Source organism: Muscardinus avellanarius (genome assembly GCF_963383645.1).
Source record: "Muscardinus avellanarius genome assembly, chromosome: 3".
NCBI classification, from domain to species: domain Eukaryota; kingdom Metazoa; phylum Chordata; class Mammalia; order Rodentia; family Gliridae; genus Muscardinus; species Muscardinus avellanarius.
The window spans coordinates 111,661,590-111,679,847 of NC_137788.1; the positions used below are offsets into that span (position 1 = coordinate 111,661,590).

The 18,258-nt window shown below is 41.4% G+C and overlaps 1 protein-coding gene across 1 annotated transcript; it reads left to right on the top strand.

The window, feature by feature from the left end:
• Positions 1-1,612: 1,612 nt before the first annotated feature.
• Positions 1,613-2,551, top strand: OR6N1 (olfactory receptor family 6 subfamily N member 1; the record flags this gene model as incomplete). Its single annotated transcript, XM_080691984.1, has 1 exon — positions 1,613-2,551. The coding sequence occupies one exon, from the start codon at positions 1,613-1,615 to the stop codon at positions 2,549-2,551; it is 939 nt and encodes a 312-aa protein (XP_080548110.1).
• Positions 2,552-18,258: the final 15,707 nt, after the last annotated feature.

The following is an 18,258-nucleotide window of genomic DNA, read 5'->3' on the forward strand; positions in this document are numbered from 1 at the left end:
TAGGAAGGACCAACCGAGGAAGCGGCCAGTTCAGAGTGGGAGGCAGAGGCAGCTTTGCCTCCTGTTCCTCCTGCTTGTTTTATTTATCAACACCCCTGACTCTCAAGTGGGATTTTGGACACCATTAATGTCTGAAAGAGGTGTATACTCTGGCCCGCATGTTCTGAAAAGATGATGTGAAATTTGAGTTTTTACAAGAAAATGAGAGGCAACAGGTAAAAGAGCCTCTGAATATGCCTGCAATGATTGCAGCCACTCAGGAGGCTTGGGGAAGAGGTCTCAGGTTCCAAGCCAGGCTCAAAACCTGGTGAGGCCCTGTCTCAAAAATGGAGGGGGAGCCAAGAGTGGTGGCATGTGCTTGTAATCTCAGCATTTGGGAGGCTGAGACAGGAGGATCACGGTTCAGCCTCAGCTACTTAGTGAGGCCCTTTGCAACGCAGTGAGACCCTGTTTCAAGATAAAGAATAAAAAACAGGGCTGTGCATGTGGCTTGGAGGTAGAATGCCCCTGGGTTCCATCTCCAGTACCAAAAAAAAATGGAGGGGGAGTCTGGGAATGAAGCTGAGTGGTAGAGCGCCCTTGGGCTTCATCCTCATTAGAGAGGAGGAGAAGAAGGAAGAGGAAGAGGGGATAGGGGGAGGAGGAGAATTAGTAACAATTTAGTAGCCAGAAAATTGGAGATGAAAAATTGGTTGAAATTAGAAATCAGAAAATATAATTCAAATTAAGTATCTTTGGTCCCATATAGTAGCAATATTCTTTATTTTTATTTTTTGCAGTACTGGGGATGGAACCCAGGGGTATTCTACCTCTGAACTATACCCCCAGCCCTATTTTTTATTCTTTATTTTGAAACAGGGTCTCACTGAGTTGCAGAGGCCTCACTGAATAGGTGAGGCTGGCAATCCTGCAGTCGTCCTGTTTCAGAATCCCAAGTGTGTGCCACCACACCCACCTTAGTAGCAATATTTTATCATTACAAATGATGATTTAAACCTTAGACAATTAATATGTATAAATGGTAAAATGTATATGCCTGGAATTTCTAAAATCTGTATAGACTCCAGTAAGGGAAATGATTGAGTTGCAAGACTGGAATATGGAGACAGAACCGGGCTATATTAATCAGAAAAGGCATGTTCAGCCAGGCACAGTGGTGCATGCCTATAATTCCAGTACTTAGGAGGCTGAGACAGGAGGACTGCAGATTTGAGGCCAGCCTCAGCAACTTCGTGAGACTCTCTTTCAAAAGAAGAAATAAAGGGTTGGGGATGAAGCTCAGAGGTAGAATGCCCCTGAGTTTGATCCCCAGTACAAAAAGGGAAGAAAACTAAAGAGAGGAAAAGAAAAAAGAAAGAAAGGAAGGAAGAAAAGGATGAAAGGAAAGAAGGAAGGAAGGGAGAAAGAAAGAGAGAAAGAAAGAAAAGGCATTTTAAGTCTAACAGGGGAGTGCTGTGAAGGCTGTTCAGTGCAGGAGGAAGGAGGGTAGGCTCAGAATGCCTGGCCCTTGGAGTTGGAGTGGGGAAGCTACCTTGAGGGCCTCCTGGTTAAACTCCGTGGCTCTCCTTCTTCCTCATCCTTCCATACTCTGCAGGGGCGCAGATGGTGTGCCATGGACGCTGGAAACTGGAGCCAGGTCACAGAATTCATCATCCTGGGCTTCCCTAACCTCCAAGGCGTCCAGATATACCTATTTTTCTTGCTGCTTGTCATTTACCTCACGACCATCCTGGGAAACCTGCTGATATTCTTGGTGGTCCACCTGGACGCCCGGCTCCGCACGCCCATGTACCGCTTTGTCAGCATCCTCTCCTTCTTGGAGCTGGGCTACACGGCAGCCACCATCCCCAAGATGCTGGACAACCTGCTCAGTGAGAAAAAGGCCATCTCCTTCTCCGGATGCCTCCTCCAGATCTATTTCTTCCACTCTCTTGGAGCTACGGAGTGCTATCTCTTGACAGCCATGGCGTACGACAGGTACCTAGCCATCTGCAAGCCCCTCCGCTACCCCGCCCTCATGACCCCGGCGCTCTGCACCAAGATCGCCATTGGCTGTTGGTTGGTGGGCTTGGCTGGACCGGTGGTCGAAATCTCCTTGGTGTCCCGCCTCCCTTTCTGCGGCCCCAATCACATCCAGCACATCTTCTGCGATTTCCCTCCCGTGCTGAGCTTGGCTTGTACCGACACGTCTATCAACGTCCTGGTGGATTTTGTGATAAACTCCTGCAAGATCCTGGCCACCTTCTTGCTGATCCTCAGCTCCTACGTGCAGATCATTCAGACAGTGCTCAGGATCCCCTCCGCGGCCGGTAAGAGGAAGGCCTTCTCCACGTGCGCCTCCCACCTCACCGTGGTCCTCATCTTCTACGGGAGCATCCTCTTCATGTACGTGCGACTGAAGAAGAGCTACTCGTTGGACTACGACCGGGCCCTGGCGGTGGTGTACTCAGTGGTAACCCCCTTCCTCAATCCCTTCATCTACAGCTTGCGCAACAGGGAGATCAAGGAGGCCGTGAAACGGCAGCTCAAGAGAACAGGGGTACTCGGGTGAGCGGGGGCGGGGCTGGCTGGCAATGAGGATGGGCAATGATAGAGGTCATCGGTAGGCAGAGAGGAGAAATAAAGCTTTGTGTAAATTCTGCTCTCCTACCTGCTCTCCCAGGTTGGGGAAGTGCTGCTTGGCTCCCAAAGTCAGAACCATTATTAACCTACCACGTTGGACTTGAGCTCAGAGACCAGAAAAGATACACTTTCTCTCAACAGGAGATAGTGTAGTGATTTTTTTTTAATTTATTTTTTATTGGTGCAATGTATTCATACATCATAGTGGTATAAAGAAAATACTTTTGTAGACATACATGCACATCTCGCCCAGTTAGCCCCTACCACGATCCCCACCCCATTCCCTCCCCATCCCTCCTTTCCCACGCTTGGCTTACTGGTTGACATCTAGTATTATAGCAATTTATACAATATTAACATTGATAATCTCACATAACAGTTTCATTTGTCTGGTACCAAACTTTTGATGACTTAAAGATAACATTTCAATATTTCTTTTTGCTTTCTTTCTTACCAGAGAATATTTTTTTTCTTTTTTTTTTTTAGGTGAAACTATCATACATTTATTTATTTATTTTTCAGAAAAAATCTATCCTGATATGGAATATGGACTCTAGATACCCAAAACAGTCTCAAAGAAGAACAAAGCTAGAAGATGTATATTTTCTGATTTCAAACCATATAAAGCTACAATAATTGAAACAGTGTAGTACTGTTCTAAAGGCAGATATATAAACCATTGGAGCTAAATAAAAGCCTAGAGATAAATTCTTCCATACATTGTCAAGTTATTTTTGACAAGGTTTCCATGAACTTTTGGTGGAGGAAATACTAGTCTTTTAACTAAATATTGTTGAGAAATAATAATAAATGAAAAAGAATAAAATTGGACCCTTACCTAACACATATACAAATATTAACTCAAAATAGATAAAAGAGCTAAATATAAATCTTAATACTATAAGCTTTTAGAAGAAAATCTGGGTCATAAAACCTCACAACATTGAAATTGGAAGTGATTTCTTGGATATGATTTCAATGGCACAGGCAACAAAAGAGTAAATAAACTCCCTAAAAAATAAAAAAAAATTGTATATCCAAAGACAATGTAAACAGAGTTAAAAGTTACTGATCCTCTTCCAAGAGTTCCTCCTATGACCCATTTCTCCCTAACTCTCACATATTAGGGAAAGCATCTGATTTCTTATTTTTTGTGCCTGACTAATCTCACTTAACATAATGTCCTCCAGTTCCATCCATTTCCCTGAAAATGATGTAATTGAGTTTTTTTTGATGGCTGAGTAAAATTCCATTGTGTACATATCCCACAGTTTTGTTATCCATTCATCTGTTGATGGACATCTTGGCTGGTTCCATAGTTTGGCTATGGTGAATTGTGCAGCTATGAACATAGATACACATGCATTAGTTTGGTAGTTTGGTTTCTTTTCTTTTGGGTAGATACCCAACAGTGGTATTGCTGGATCAAATGGAAGATTTGTTCTCATTCTTCTGAGGATTCTCCATACTGTTTTCCAAAGTGGTTGCACTAATTTGCAATCCCACCAACAATGTCTTAGAGTTCCCACTTCTCCACATCCTCGCCAGCATCTGTTGTTGTTTGTGTTTTGAATGATTGCCATTCTAGTTGGAGTTAGGTGAAATCTCAGGGTAGTTTTGATTTGCATCTCTCTGATTGCCAGTGATGTTGAGCATTTTTTCATGCATTTATTGGCCATTTGAATTTCTTCTTTTGTGAAGTGTCTATTTAGTTCATTTGCCCATTTTGTTATTGGATGCTTTGTTTTCTTAGTGTTGAGTTTCTTGAGTTCTCTGTATATTCTAGATATTAGTCCTCTATCAGTGGTGTAGGTGGCAAAAATCTTCTCCCATTCTGTTGGCTCTCGATTGAGGTTCTTGATAGTTTCCTTTGCTGAACAGAAGCTCTTCAGTTTCATGCAATCCCATGTATTGATTCTCCTTTTAATTTGTTGTGCCTTTGGGGTCTTGTTGAGGAAATGTTTGTCTGTGCCTATGTGTTGTAGTGTTGGACCTATGCCCTCTTCAAGGAGCTTCAAGGTCTCTGGTTTAATTTCCAAGTCTTTGATCCATCGTGAGTTGACTTTTGTACAGGGTGAAAAAGTGGGATTAACATCCAATTTTCTGCATATGGTTAACCAGTTTTGCCAACACCATTTGTTGAAGAGGCTATCTTTTTTCCAGTGTATGTTTTTGGCCCCTTTGTCAAAAATCAATTGGCTGAAAGTGTGTGGACTTGTTTCTGGGTCTTCTATTCTGCTCCATTGGTCTATATATCTGTTCTTTTGCCAGTACCATGCTGTTTTTATTACAATGGCTTTGTAGTATAGTTTAAAGTCAGGTATTGTGATTCCTCCTGCGTGGTTTTTGTTGCTGAGAACTACCTTGGCTATTCTGGGCTTTTTGCTATTCCAGATAAATTTAAGGACTGATTTTTCTATGTCTGTGAGGAATGATCTTGGTAGTTTAATGGGCATTGCATTAAATCTGTAGATCACTTTTGGGAGGATGGCCATTTTAATGATATTAATTCTGCCAATCCATGAACATGGAAGGTCTTTCCATCTTCTAAGATCTTCTTCGATTTCTTTTTTCAGTGTTTTATAATTTTCTTTGTAGAGATCTTTTACTTCCTTGGTCAAGTTTATTCCTAGGTATTTTATTTTTTTGTGGGAGATCCTGAGTGGAAGTGTTTTCTGAATTTCTTTTTCAGTGGATTTATGGTTGGTGTACAGGAAAGCTTCTGATTTTTTAAGATTGATTTTGTATCCAGATACCTTGCTGAATTTGTTGATCAGTTCTATAAGCCTTTTGGTTGAGTTTGTTGGGTTTTCTAAATATAGTATCATGTCATCTGCAAATAGTGAAAGCTTAAGTTCTTCTTTTCCTATTTGTACTCCTTTGATTTCCCTTTCTTGCCTTATTGCTCTGGCTAGAGTCTCTAGTACTATATTGAAGAGAAGTGGTGATAGTGGACATCCTTGTCTCGTTCCAGTTTTTAGGGGAAATTCTTGAAGTTTTTCCCCATTTAATATGATGTTGGCAGTGGGCTTATTGTAGATTGCCTTAATAATGTTGAGATATGTTCCTTCTATTCCAATTCTCTGCAGTGTTTTTATCATAAATGGATGTTGAATTTTATCAAATGCTTTTTCAGCATCTATTGAGATGATCATGTGGTTTTTGTCTTTGATTCTGTTTATATGATGAATTACATGGATTGATTTTCGTATATTGAACCAGCCTTGCATCCCTGGGATGAACCCTACCTGGTCATGGTGAATGATTTTCTTGATGTGGTTTTGAATGCGTGTTGCTAGTATTTTGTTTAATAGTTTTGCATCCAAGTTCATCAGAGATATAGGCCTGTAGTTTTCCTTCCTTGAACTGTCTTTATTCGGTTTGGGTATTAGTGTGATGTTGGCTTCATAGAATGTATTTGGGAGAGTCCCGGTTTTTTCTATTTCCCGAAATAGTTTGAGTAGTATTGGGATTAGTTCTCCTATAAAGGTTTTATAGAATTCACTTGGGAAACCATCTGGTCCTGGGCTTTTCTTTGATGGTAAGCTCTTTATTGCTATTTCAATCTCTTTGATTGTTATTGGTTGGTTTAAGTGTTCTATATCTTCTTGACTCAGTTTAGGAAGGTTGTATTTATCTAGGAAGTTGTCGATTTCCTCCAGATTTTCCATTTTGTTGGAGTATAGTTTTTCAAAGTAGTTTCTGATAATCCTCTGGATTTCTACGCTGTCAGTAGTAATGTCTCCTTTTTCATCCCTTATCTTCATAATTTGGGTTGATTCTCTCTTTTTTTTAGTTAGGTTGGCTAGTGGTTTATCAATCTTGTTAATTTTTTCAAGAAACCAGCTTTTGGTTTTGTTGATTTTCTGTATTGTTTTTTTATTCTCTATTTCGTTAATTTCTGCTCTAATTTTAATAATTTCCCGTCTTCTGCTGGCTTTGGGGTTCAATTGTTCCTGCTTTTCAAGGGCTTTGAGGTGTGTCATAAGGCTATTTATTTGAAGATTTTCTGTTTTTCTTATGTGAGCACTCAGTGCTATAAATTTTCCTCTTAATACTGCCTTCAAAGTGTCCCAGAGGTTTTGATATGTTGTTTCTTTATTTTCATTTGTTTCTAGAAATTTTTTTATTTCACCTCTTACATCTTCTATGACCCATTCTTCATTCAGAAGTGTGGTGTTCAGTCTCCACATGTTTATGTTGTTTCTCTGGGTCTTCTTATAGTTGATTTCTAGTTTCATTCCATTATGGTCTGAAATGACACAGGGAAGTATGTAACATTTTTTAAATTTGCTAGTGCTCATTTTGTGTCCCAGGATGTGATCTATTTTGGAGAAGGTTCCGTGAGCAGCTGAGAAAAATGTAAACTCTGCTGTGGTTGGGTGAAATATTCTATATGTGTCCAAAAGGTCCATTTGGTTAATGGTGTTCTTTAGTTCTGAGACATCTTTACTGACCCTTTGTCTGGAAGATCGGTCTAGTATTGTGAGAGGTGTGTTGAAGTCTCCCAGTATTATTGTGTTGGGATTTATGTGTGGCTTCATGTCACAAAGAGTTTGATTTATGAAAGTAGCTGCCCCTATGTTTGGGGCATAGATGTTGATTATTGTTATTTCCTCTTGCTGGACTATTCCTTTTACCAGTAAAATGTGACCTTCTTTGTCTCTTCTAATAAGTTTGGGTTTGAAGTCTAACTTGTCTGATATCATAGTTGCTACTCCTGCTTGTCTTCGAGTACCATTAGCATGGATTACCTTGCTCCAGCCCTTTACCTTGAGTTTGTTCCTATCTTTACTTGTGAGGTGTGTTTCTTGTAAGCAGCAGATGGATGGATTCTGGCTTTTAATCCATTTTGCCACTTTATGTCTTTTTATTGGGGAGTTGAGGCCGTTTACATTCAGTGTGATTATAGAGAGATAATTTTTAATTCCCAACATGTTACGATCTTATTTTTGTTTGAGATACTGTTTATTCTTCTTTGCTTAGTTGTCTGCTGGATGGGAATTCTTGTTTCTTTGGTTCTGGCGTGAATTACCCATTTCCTCTTTGCAGTTAATCTCCTTGAGTATTTTCTCTAGCGCTGGTATTGAAGACATAAATTCCTTCAGTTGCTGTTGGTCATGGAAGCTTCTTATTTCCCCATCTAATTTGATGGATAGTTTTGCTGGGTAGGAAATTTTTGGCTGGAAGTTGTTTTCTTTCAGAGTTTGGAATATGTTACTCCAAGCCCTTCTGGCTTTCATAACTTGGTTTGGGAAGTCTGGAGTGATTCTAATTGGTTTGCCTCTGTATGTCACATGGCCTTTTGTTTTTGTTGCCTTTAAGATTCTCTCCTTGGCTTCCACATTAGTCATTTTGACAATTATGTGGCGTGGGGATCCTCTTCTCTGATCCTGTCTAAAGGGAGTTCTATAAGTTTCCTGGACCTGTGTATTGACCTCTTGCTCTATGTTTGGAAAATTTTCTGCTATTACTTCCTTGAAGAGATTGTTGATCCTTTTGGTTTCACCTTATTTTCTCTCCTCTATTCCAAATATTCTTAGGTTAGCTCTCTTAAAATGGGCCCATATTTCTTCAATGTCAGATTCCTGCTGTCAGATTTTTTTTTCTAAATTAGAAACTATGCGTTCATTTTTTGAATGATCATCTTCTAGGAGCAAGATTCTATTCTCCATGTGGTCTAATCGGTTGTTTGTAATTGAATTGAGGCCTTTACTTCATTAAATGCATCCTTTATTTCTATTTGGCTCTCTCTGAATTCTTTTGGAAACACCTCTATTATTTCTACAGTTATTTTCCTGATTTGATCTTCTAGAAATCTCTGAATTTCTGTTTTATCAGGTTCTGATGTTGTGGGGTTGTGGGCATTCACTGCTCCATTGTTATTCCTCTTTCTCATGATTTAGGAAGTTTGTGCCTTCTCTGGGTTCTTCCCTGGGTCACTATGACTTCACTTAAGGTGCTCTGGATCTCGAGTCTGTGGTATCTCAGTCCCCACTACTCCTTTACTTGGGTTGTATCGCAGAGTCTCAGACCCTGGGAGTCAATCAAGGCTGCTTAGACCGTGGGGGGTGCCAAGTTGGGCGTTCTCCAGTGGGGAGTTGTGACTATGGTATGATATCTCTGCCACTGCCACTCCCCCACTGGGCTGCACTGCTAAAATCTCCGACCCAGGGAGACTATCTGCGCAAGTCCCTGGGAGTGCAGTACTGGGATTTCTCCCCTAGGGGCCGCAATTTGACTCACGGTTGTTGAGTGCGCTGATGGAGCTGTAGTGAACTCGGTGGATTCGCTGCTGCCGCCACTGGCAATATGGCACCACTGCCACGCCCTCGGCCGTGATGCGGCGTATTTCTTCTCTAGTTTTGAACTCTGCTCTGAGTCCTTGCCAGTTGTGCTGCGCCCAGCCCTTGGGAGCTTTAGATGTTCCCTGCACCAACAAAACTGCTGACTGCCGCCCGGCTGTTCAGCACCTGCTCCCCTCGGCTCGCTGTCCACCCCTCCTCTCAGGCACCTGGTGGCTGGTTGAGTGGGTTGGTCTAGGGCTGTCCGGTGAACTCGCCGCTGCCGCCAGCAATAAGACGCTGCTTCTGCATCCTAGGCCGCGAGGCCAGAGTACCTCCTCTCTGGATTTGAGCTCTGTTTTGAGTCTCCCTCCTCTCTGGAGCCTGGTGTTGCTAGGGGAGATGTAGGCCGCGCCGCTCCGGCCGCTCTGCGCCGCGGCTCTGGCTGCTCTGCACCACAGTTCTGGCCGCTCCGGTCGCTCTGCACCGCGGCTCTGGCTGCTCTGCACCGTGGGTCTGGCCACTCCGGCTGCTCCGGCCGTTCCGTGACGCGGCTCTGGCTGCTCCGGCTGTTCTGGCCGCTCCGCTCCGGCTGCTCTGGCCGCTCCGCTCAGCTGTTCTGGCCACTCTGCTCCGGCTGCTCCGGCCGCTCCACTCCGCGGCTCCGGCCACTCCGCGCCGCAGCTCCAGCCAATCCACGCTGCAGCTCTGACTGCTCCGGCTGTTCTGGCCGCTCCGCTCGGCTGCTTTGGCCGCTCTGCTCATCTGCTCGGAACCGCGACTCCAGCTGCTCTGTACCGCGAGTCTGGCCACTCTGGCCGCTCCGGCCGTTCCGCGCCGCGGCTCTGGCTGCTCCGGCTGCTCAGGCCGCTCCGCTCCGCGGCTCCCCCCAATCCGCGCTGCGGCTCTGGCCGCTCCGGCTGCTCCGGCCACTCCGCGCCGCGCGGGCGCGGCACTTTGGGCTGGTTTTTTTCCGGTGTCTTGTTTTTCCAGCCCCTTTTCTCTGTCCCTTGTATTTACCGTTTTTATTTCTTTGCTGTGGTGTTTTCTGGCTCTGAAAGGCGCTGGTTTTGAGGTAGTAGAGTTGGATTGTTAGCGGGACTTGCAAGTGCCGCTTTCCTCCGTCGCCATCTTCCCGGAAGTCTGATTTTTTTCTTATCTCAGACGTGTACTCAGGATTTCTGTCGAATGCGTGCCTCAGATATATGGACTGTATCATATGATCAAATTTAATTAATTTCATATAAATCCATTTCATCATGGCCTGAACAATATTTGTTAAATAAAACATAGACCACAAATTAAATGACTGTTTTGTGTGTGTGTACCACTTATGGTCATTTTGTATGGAAAATACTCATCTAGTAAAGCACGCTTGTTAAAATCACATGTATCAGAGCTCAAATCCTAGTTCATTTAGTCACTTATTGATTACTTGATTTCTATAAAGTAGGTCAATATGAAGATTTATTTATGCTTTTTTTTGGTGGTACTGGGGTTCCTGGAAGCCTTTCTATCTCCGGGCTACACTCACAGACCTATTTTATGCTTTTTTATTTTTTGGAAACAGGGTCTCTTAAACCAGCGTGGCTTTGAACCTGCGCGATCCTCCTGTCTCCGCCACCCAAGCACAGGGATTATAAGCATGTGCCACCACACCCGGCTTATTTTATCATTTGATAACAGTATTTCTTCCCTAGATTCCTTTTTTAAAAATTCTATCAAGTTTTTTTTTTTCAAAATGGCGACTGAGGGACACAGCACTTCTCAGTAGCTGAAGCAAATAAAGTTTAAATACTTAGAAAGCAGTGTCTTAATCAACAAAATAAATACATACCAGGAACCAAAGCACATCCAGGTACCTCGGCGGAACCCTGAACTTGAAGAAGAAGAACAAAGATCGGACACGGGACCTGCTGCAGATACAATCGGAACGCTGATCGGAACGCCGATCAGCGGGCTGCTCTCGCAGCTGCCCGAGGAGCTGCCTGCCCGATATTACCGCTGCAAGATAATCCAGGACTAAAAACAGACTTAGGACCGCATCTTAAGCAGCGAGCACCACCCACATCAGAATTCTGTGTGCTCACCAGCGACCGGATCACAACTGCATAGAGACTCCCACAAATTCCTGCACCAAGTCAGGTACCTGAGGGCGCCCTGGTAAGTTGGGGTCCTAGCATGTGTGCAGCCCCAACCCCCCAGCACGGGCCCAAGCCTCAGAACCTAGCACTCTCCTCGCGCACCTTGCCTGCGCCACGGTCCCCTGCTAGTAGTCAGTGCCTGTACCACTGCCACCCCTAAATTGGAGCCTGCTTGTGTGTCTAACCCCTGCCACCTTGCCAGAGCCTGCCTTCCAGGCTGCGAAAGCCCTGTGTGACCCAGAAATCTCCTTGGGGCACCCCCAGCTTCTACGTCCCGTGGGAGGCAGAGACCATTGCTGGACACCGCACACTGGACCCTTGAGCACCTACCCTGCATCCCTGGCCCACCGCTGGGTGTTCCCACCCTCCTGGTAGCCAGATGCTTAGTTCTAAGCGAGAACACAGCTCAATACACCTTGGAAGAGCATACCAGCAGCAATAGACAGCTGCATCCACTCACACCTGGGTCCAGTATTAGCAGCTCATCCAGCCTGCACTCTCAGAATAGGCAGAGCTCCAGCAGTAAGTGTGGGCATCCAGGAACCAGCACCCATTTGCCCAGGGTACATCTTGGGACCACACTGGCTAGCCCAGCTGGAATTTCCAGAGACACAAGAAAATCCATCGGGCCACAATATCTGCACAGGACCTCAGGGGGAGGTTCCAATTATACTTTGGTCATTCTCCACCCCTGCTGTAGGGAAGCACAGGCTGGAGGCTAGGGTGGTGAGTGCAGAGATGCTGACCACAGGTTAGAATTACGCAGAACCTGTGAATTGTACAGAATCAAATAACAGTGAAACCAGACATCCGGACATATAAACCTAAAGCAGCTAAAGGAGAGAAAGGTGTCCAAACACCCAGAGTGACCTAAGAAGATAAAAATAGAGTACAAAGAAAACTAAGAGACATTGGATGGTATTCTGAAAGCTACCAAAGCAATCAGATAAGCACATATTATATGGACCTGACCCCATATGCGTAAATAAGGAGGACTGTTTGTTTTACTTTTAATGTGGATGTTTTGTTTTATTTTGCTTTTACAGTGCTTTTGTTTTGGTATGGTTATTGCTGTTTTATTTTTTTTTCTTTTAACCCACACTTCTTTTACTTTAACTTGTTGTATATATATACACATTGGATAGTTTGCCTTATTTTTTTATTTCACACAGCTGCTAGTTCCTTTTATTTTATTCTGGTTCTTTTTTCCTCTTTCTTCCTCTTTCCTTCCTTTTTCTTTCATTTTCCTCCTTTGATTGGTTTTCCTTCCTTTTTCTTGGATTACATAATAGTCTTGTTATCTTGTGTGGATTCTTTTTTTTTATGTCTGTCTGCTCCTTCCATCACCCCTATTTACAAACCTTCCCACACTAACCTACATACTTTTCTCCCCCAAAACTTTTCCCCATACTATACCTCCTGGTTTAATACTCAAAGTATTTCTTATATCCATAATTACTCTACTAACAACAAAAGTCCTAGTAGTTAACTCTTTCTCATTCCTAGCAAGTTATTACCTTATACTTAAAGTCTTTCTCAACCTAACATATCCTCTACCTAATCCGACTCCTTTACCAATCACCCCAGCTCCTCACACATCACCCGCCCTCAACACTGGAAAGGCTCTGCTGACTAGCCAATACCCCTAAACTCCTAATATTAAGATTTGACTAAGCACATTACTCACGAACGATGGGTAGAAATCAGAAAAACAGGACAGAGAACGCTATAAATATGAGAACCAGGAATTATGAAGAGACAGCAGAAATCACGAATACTGACCTACTAGAAATGCAAGAAGGGGAGTTCAGAATCTTGATGTTCAATATGATGAAAGGATTTAAAACAAGTATAGAGGAGGTTAAAGGTGAATTAGAAACACTAAAAAAGAATCAGAAAGAGGTCTGGAATGAAATGAAAGAGGCAATAAGTGAAATGAAGACAGCAATAGAAAGAAATTCTGGAAGATTAGATGAAATGGAAAACAGAATATCAATATTAGAAGACAGTACATTCCAAACTGAAAACACAGTCAGCGATATACAGAAATCTTTACAGCAACAAAACCTAAACATCCAGCAATTATGGGATAATATGAAGCGCCCTAATTTACGGATAATAGGCATTGAGGAAGGGATAGAGGTACAGACCAAGGGCATCTGTAATATCTTCAAGGAAATAATCTCAGAGAATTTTCCAAATATGGAAAGAGACTTGAATCTTCAAGTCCAGGAGGCATACAGAACTCCACTGAGACAGGACCAAAGAAAAACCACTCCACGCCACATAATAACCAAATTGACCAGCATAGAGGCCAAGGAAGGAATCTTAAAAGCAGTGAGAACAAAAGGACGGGTGACATATAGAGGCAAAACAATAAGAATCACCCCAGACTATACAACCCAGGTCAGGAATGCTAGGAGAGACTGGTACGACGTGATTCAGACCCTGGAAGAAAATAACTTCCAACCAAGGCTCATCTTTCCAGCAAAACTACTATTCAAGATCAATGGGGAAACCAAAGTCTTTCAGGATAAACAGAATCTCAAAAAATTCATGAATTCAAAGCCAACACTAGAGAAAATTCTTAAAGAAATAAACCATAAGGAAGAAAAAAGAAGCAGACTTCAGAATCAGAGAAGAGAGGAAGTTAATAAGTGGGCCATTTAAGTAAAGAAGAAAGATCACACCACCCAAGAGTAGACAGAACACAAAATGGCAGAAAATAAAAATCATATTTCAATAATATCTCTTAATGTCAAAGGACTTAACTCACCAATCAAAAGTCATAGACTGGCAATGTGGATTAGGAAACATAATCCAAATATATGCTGTCTGCAAGAAACTCACCTCACAGTCAAAGACATTCACAGGCTGAACGTGAAAGGATGGAAAAAGATATGCCATGCCACCAGTGACCAAAAAAGAGCAGGGGTAGCAACCCTGATATCCAACAAAACAGACTTTAAACTAAAACACATCAAAAGAGACAAATCAGGGCACTTCCTTTTATTAAAAGGAACAATACACCAAGAATATATAATGATAGTAAATATTTATGCCCCAAATATGGGTGCAACCACATTTGTAAAACAAACCCTTCTGGACATAAGATCCCAAGTAGACCCAAATACAATAATTCTGGGAGACTTTAATACGCCTCTCACACCACTGGATCGATCTTCAAGGCAAAAGATGAGTAAAGACGCTTTAGAACTAAAGGAAACCATAAATCAAATGGACCTAATAGACGTTTTCAGAGTATTTCAACCAGAAACTACAGAATACACTTTCTTCTCAGCAGCCCATGGAACCTTCTCCAAAATAGATCACATCCTGGGACACAAAGAAAATACCAGCAAATTCAAAAAATGTAATATAATTCCATGCATCTTTTCAGACCACAACGGAATAAAAGTAGAAATCAACAACAGGAAACTCGAAAGAAAGTATTCAAATTCATGGAGAATGAATGATACACTATTGAATGATGAATGGGTAATAGCAGAAATTAGGGAAGAAATAAAGAAATTTATGGAAACAAACAAAAACAAAAGACACAACCTACCAAAACCTATGGGACACCAAGAAGGCAGTACTAAGAGGAAAGTTTATTGCATTGAGTGCCCACATAAAAAAGACGGAGAACCACCAAGTAAAGAACCTAATGACACAACTCAAGGATCTAGAAATTCTGCAACAGTCTATTCCCAAAGCCAGCAGAAGACAAGAAATCATCAAAATTAGAGCAGAAATAAATGAAATAGAGAACAAAAAAACAATTCAAAGAATCAATAAAACAAAAAGTTGGTTCTTTGAAAAGATTAATAGAATTGATAAACCCCTGGCCAACCTAACCAAAAGAAAGAGAATCAACTCAAATTATCAAAATTAGAAATGAAAAAGGAGATATCACCACAGATAGTGAAGAAATTCAAAATATTATCAGAAACTACTTTAAAAATTTATACTCCAATAGATTTGAAAACCTGGATGAAACTGACAGATTTCTAAGCACAATTAACCTTCCTACACTCAACCAAGAGGACATAGCAAGCCTAAACCAACCAATAACAACCAAAGAAATAGAAATGGCAATAAAAATTCTTCCACCAAAGAAAAGCCCAGGCCCAGATGGGTTCCCAGCTGAATTCTACAAAACCTTCAGTGAACAACTAATACCAATACTTCATAACATGTTCCGGGAAATTGAAAGAGATGGAACTCTTCCAAATTCCTTCTATGAGGTCAGTATCACATTAATCCCCAAACCAAATAAAGATACCTCAAGAAAGGAAAACTACAGACCAATATCCTTAATGAACATAGATGCAAAAATTCTAAACAAAATACTAGCTATACGCATTCAAAACTATATCAAGAGAATAATACATCATGACCAAGTCGGTTTCATCCCAGAAAAACAAGGCTGGTTCAACATATGCAAATCAATACATGTTATTCACCACATAAATAGAACCAAGAACAAAAACCACATCATCATAGCAATAGATGCTGAAAAAGCATTCGACAAAATCCAACACCCATTTATGTTAAAAACACTGCAAAAATTGGGATAGAAGGAAAGTACTTCAACATCATCAAGGTAATATACTGCAAACCCAAAGCCAACATTATATTGAATGGGGAAAAACTGCAAGAATTTCCGCTACAGTCAGGAACAAGACAAGGATGCCCACTATCACCACTCCTTTTCAATATAGTCCTTGAGACTCTTGCTGCAGCAATCAGACAAGAGAAGGAAATCAAAGGAATCCACATAGGAAGAGAGGAAGTAAAATTATCCTTATTCGCAGATGACATGATCCTTTATCTGGAAGACCCGAAGAACTAAACCAACAGACTTCTGGAGCTGATTGACAAATTCAGCAAAGTCGCAGGTTACAAAATCAACCTAAAGAAATCAGTGGCCTTTCTTTATGCCAACAACGAATCCACAATGAAAGAAACAAAAACAATAATTCCATTCACTATAACCTCAAAACCAATAAAATACCTAGGAATAAACCTAACCCAAGATGTAAAAGACCTCTACAACAAAAACTATAAAACATTAAAGAAAGAAATAGAAGAAGACCTTGGAAGATGGAAAGATCTCCCGTGCTCATGGATAGGCAGAATAAATATCATCAAAATGGCCATTCTGCCCAAACTGATCTATAGGTTCAATGCAATTCCCATTAAAATACCAGTGACATTCTTCAGAGACCTAGAAAAATCAATCATGAACTTCATATGGAGAAAGAAAAGACCTAGAATAGCCAAAGCAATTCTCAATAACAAGAAACACGCAGGAGGCATTACAATCCCAGACTTCAAACTATACTATAGAGCAATAGTAGTAAAAACAGCATGGTACTGGCACAAAAACAGATATACTGACCAGTGGATTAGAATAGAAGATACAGAAACAAACCCACACATCTTTAGTCAATTAATCTTTGACAAAGGAGCCAAACACATATGCTGGAGAAAAGACAGCCTTTTCAACAAGTGGTGCTGGGAGAACTGGCTAACCATTTGTAAAAAGATGAATCCAAACCCCTATATCTCACCTAACACAGGAATCAACTCAAGATGGATCAAAGACTTAGAAATTAGACCCGAGACTGTGAAGTTAGTAGAGGAGAACATAGGTTCAACACTACAACATATTGGCACAGGCAGTAACTTTCTCAACAAAACCTCCAAAGCTCAGGAAATTAAAGCAAGAATAAACATGTGGGATAACATCAAACTAAAAAGTTTCTTCTCATCAAAGGAAACTATCAATAACCTAAAGAGGAAGCATACAGAATGGGAAAGGATCTTTACCAGCCACCATTCTGATAGGGGGCTAATATCCAGAGTATACAAAGAGCTCAAAAGACTCTACACTAGCAAAACAAACAACCCAATCAAGAAATGGGCAAATGAACTAAATAGACACTTCACAAAAGAAGAGATACAAAGGGCTAATAGATACATGAAAAGATGTTCTTCATCACTGGCCATCAGGGAGATGCAAATCAAAACTACACTGAGATTCCATCTAACCCCAGTCAGAGTGGCAAGCATAAAGAAATCAAACAACAACAAATGCTGGCAAGGATGTGGGGAAAGAGGAACTCTTTTACACTGTTGGTGGGAGTGCAAACTAGTTCAGCCACTATGGAGATCTGTGTGGAGATTCCTAAGAAAGGTGGGAATAGATCCACCATATGATCCAGCTATACCACTCCTGGGTATCTTTCCAAAGGGGTTGAATTCAGAGAAATACAGCAACATATGCATACCTATGTTCATAGCAGCACAATTTGTAATAGCCAAAATATGGAACCAACCCAGATCACCATCAATAGATGAATGGATAGCAAAACTGTGGGAAATACACACAATGGAATTCTATTCAGCCATAAAGAAAAACAAAATTATATCATTTGCAAGAAGATGGAAAGCCCTGGAGAACATCATGTTAAGTGAGATCAGCCAAGCACAGAAGGAGAAGATACACGTTTCCTCTAATATGCCCAAACTAGAAAACACAAAGGATACCAGTGGGACTCCAGATATTAGAGGGGAAATACTAGCTAAGTTTTAATGGAAAGATAGGAGAGGAGAAAGGCCGATCTTGATTAATGAGGATCTACACCTGAACATGTGTAAAATTATGAATAAGACATGGTTAACCTGGACAACCATTGGTGGGAGGGGGGAAGAGAAAACGGGGGCGGGGGGAGAGGGCACCAAATATAGTGTAAATGTATACTATTTATGTTCAATAAAAATTGTTAAAAAAATAAATAAGAAAAAGTAGTTATAATAAAAAATATAAAAAATTCTATCAATTATTGTTTAAGTATTTATTTTTTATATTTTTGTATGGTCCATTTTAATTATACATTAGAATGAGGTGCAGAGTGGTAGGAAAACACCTGAACATTTTTTTATTTTTTGGTACTGGAGGTGAAACCAGTACCAAAAAAGCATTCTAACCTCCTAGCTACAACCCTGGGCCTTTTTGTATTTTGCTTTAAAACAGGATCTCTCTAAGTTTATTAGGGTCTCAATAAAGTGTTGATGCTGGCCTTAAACCTGGGATCCTCCTGTCTCAGTCTCTCAAGTTTGGAATACAGGCATCGATCACCACATCCAGATCTTTCAAGATTCCTTTTCCAATTAATGCAAGATCTGCCAGTGACAGTACA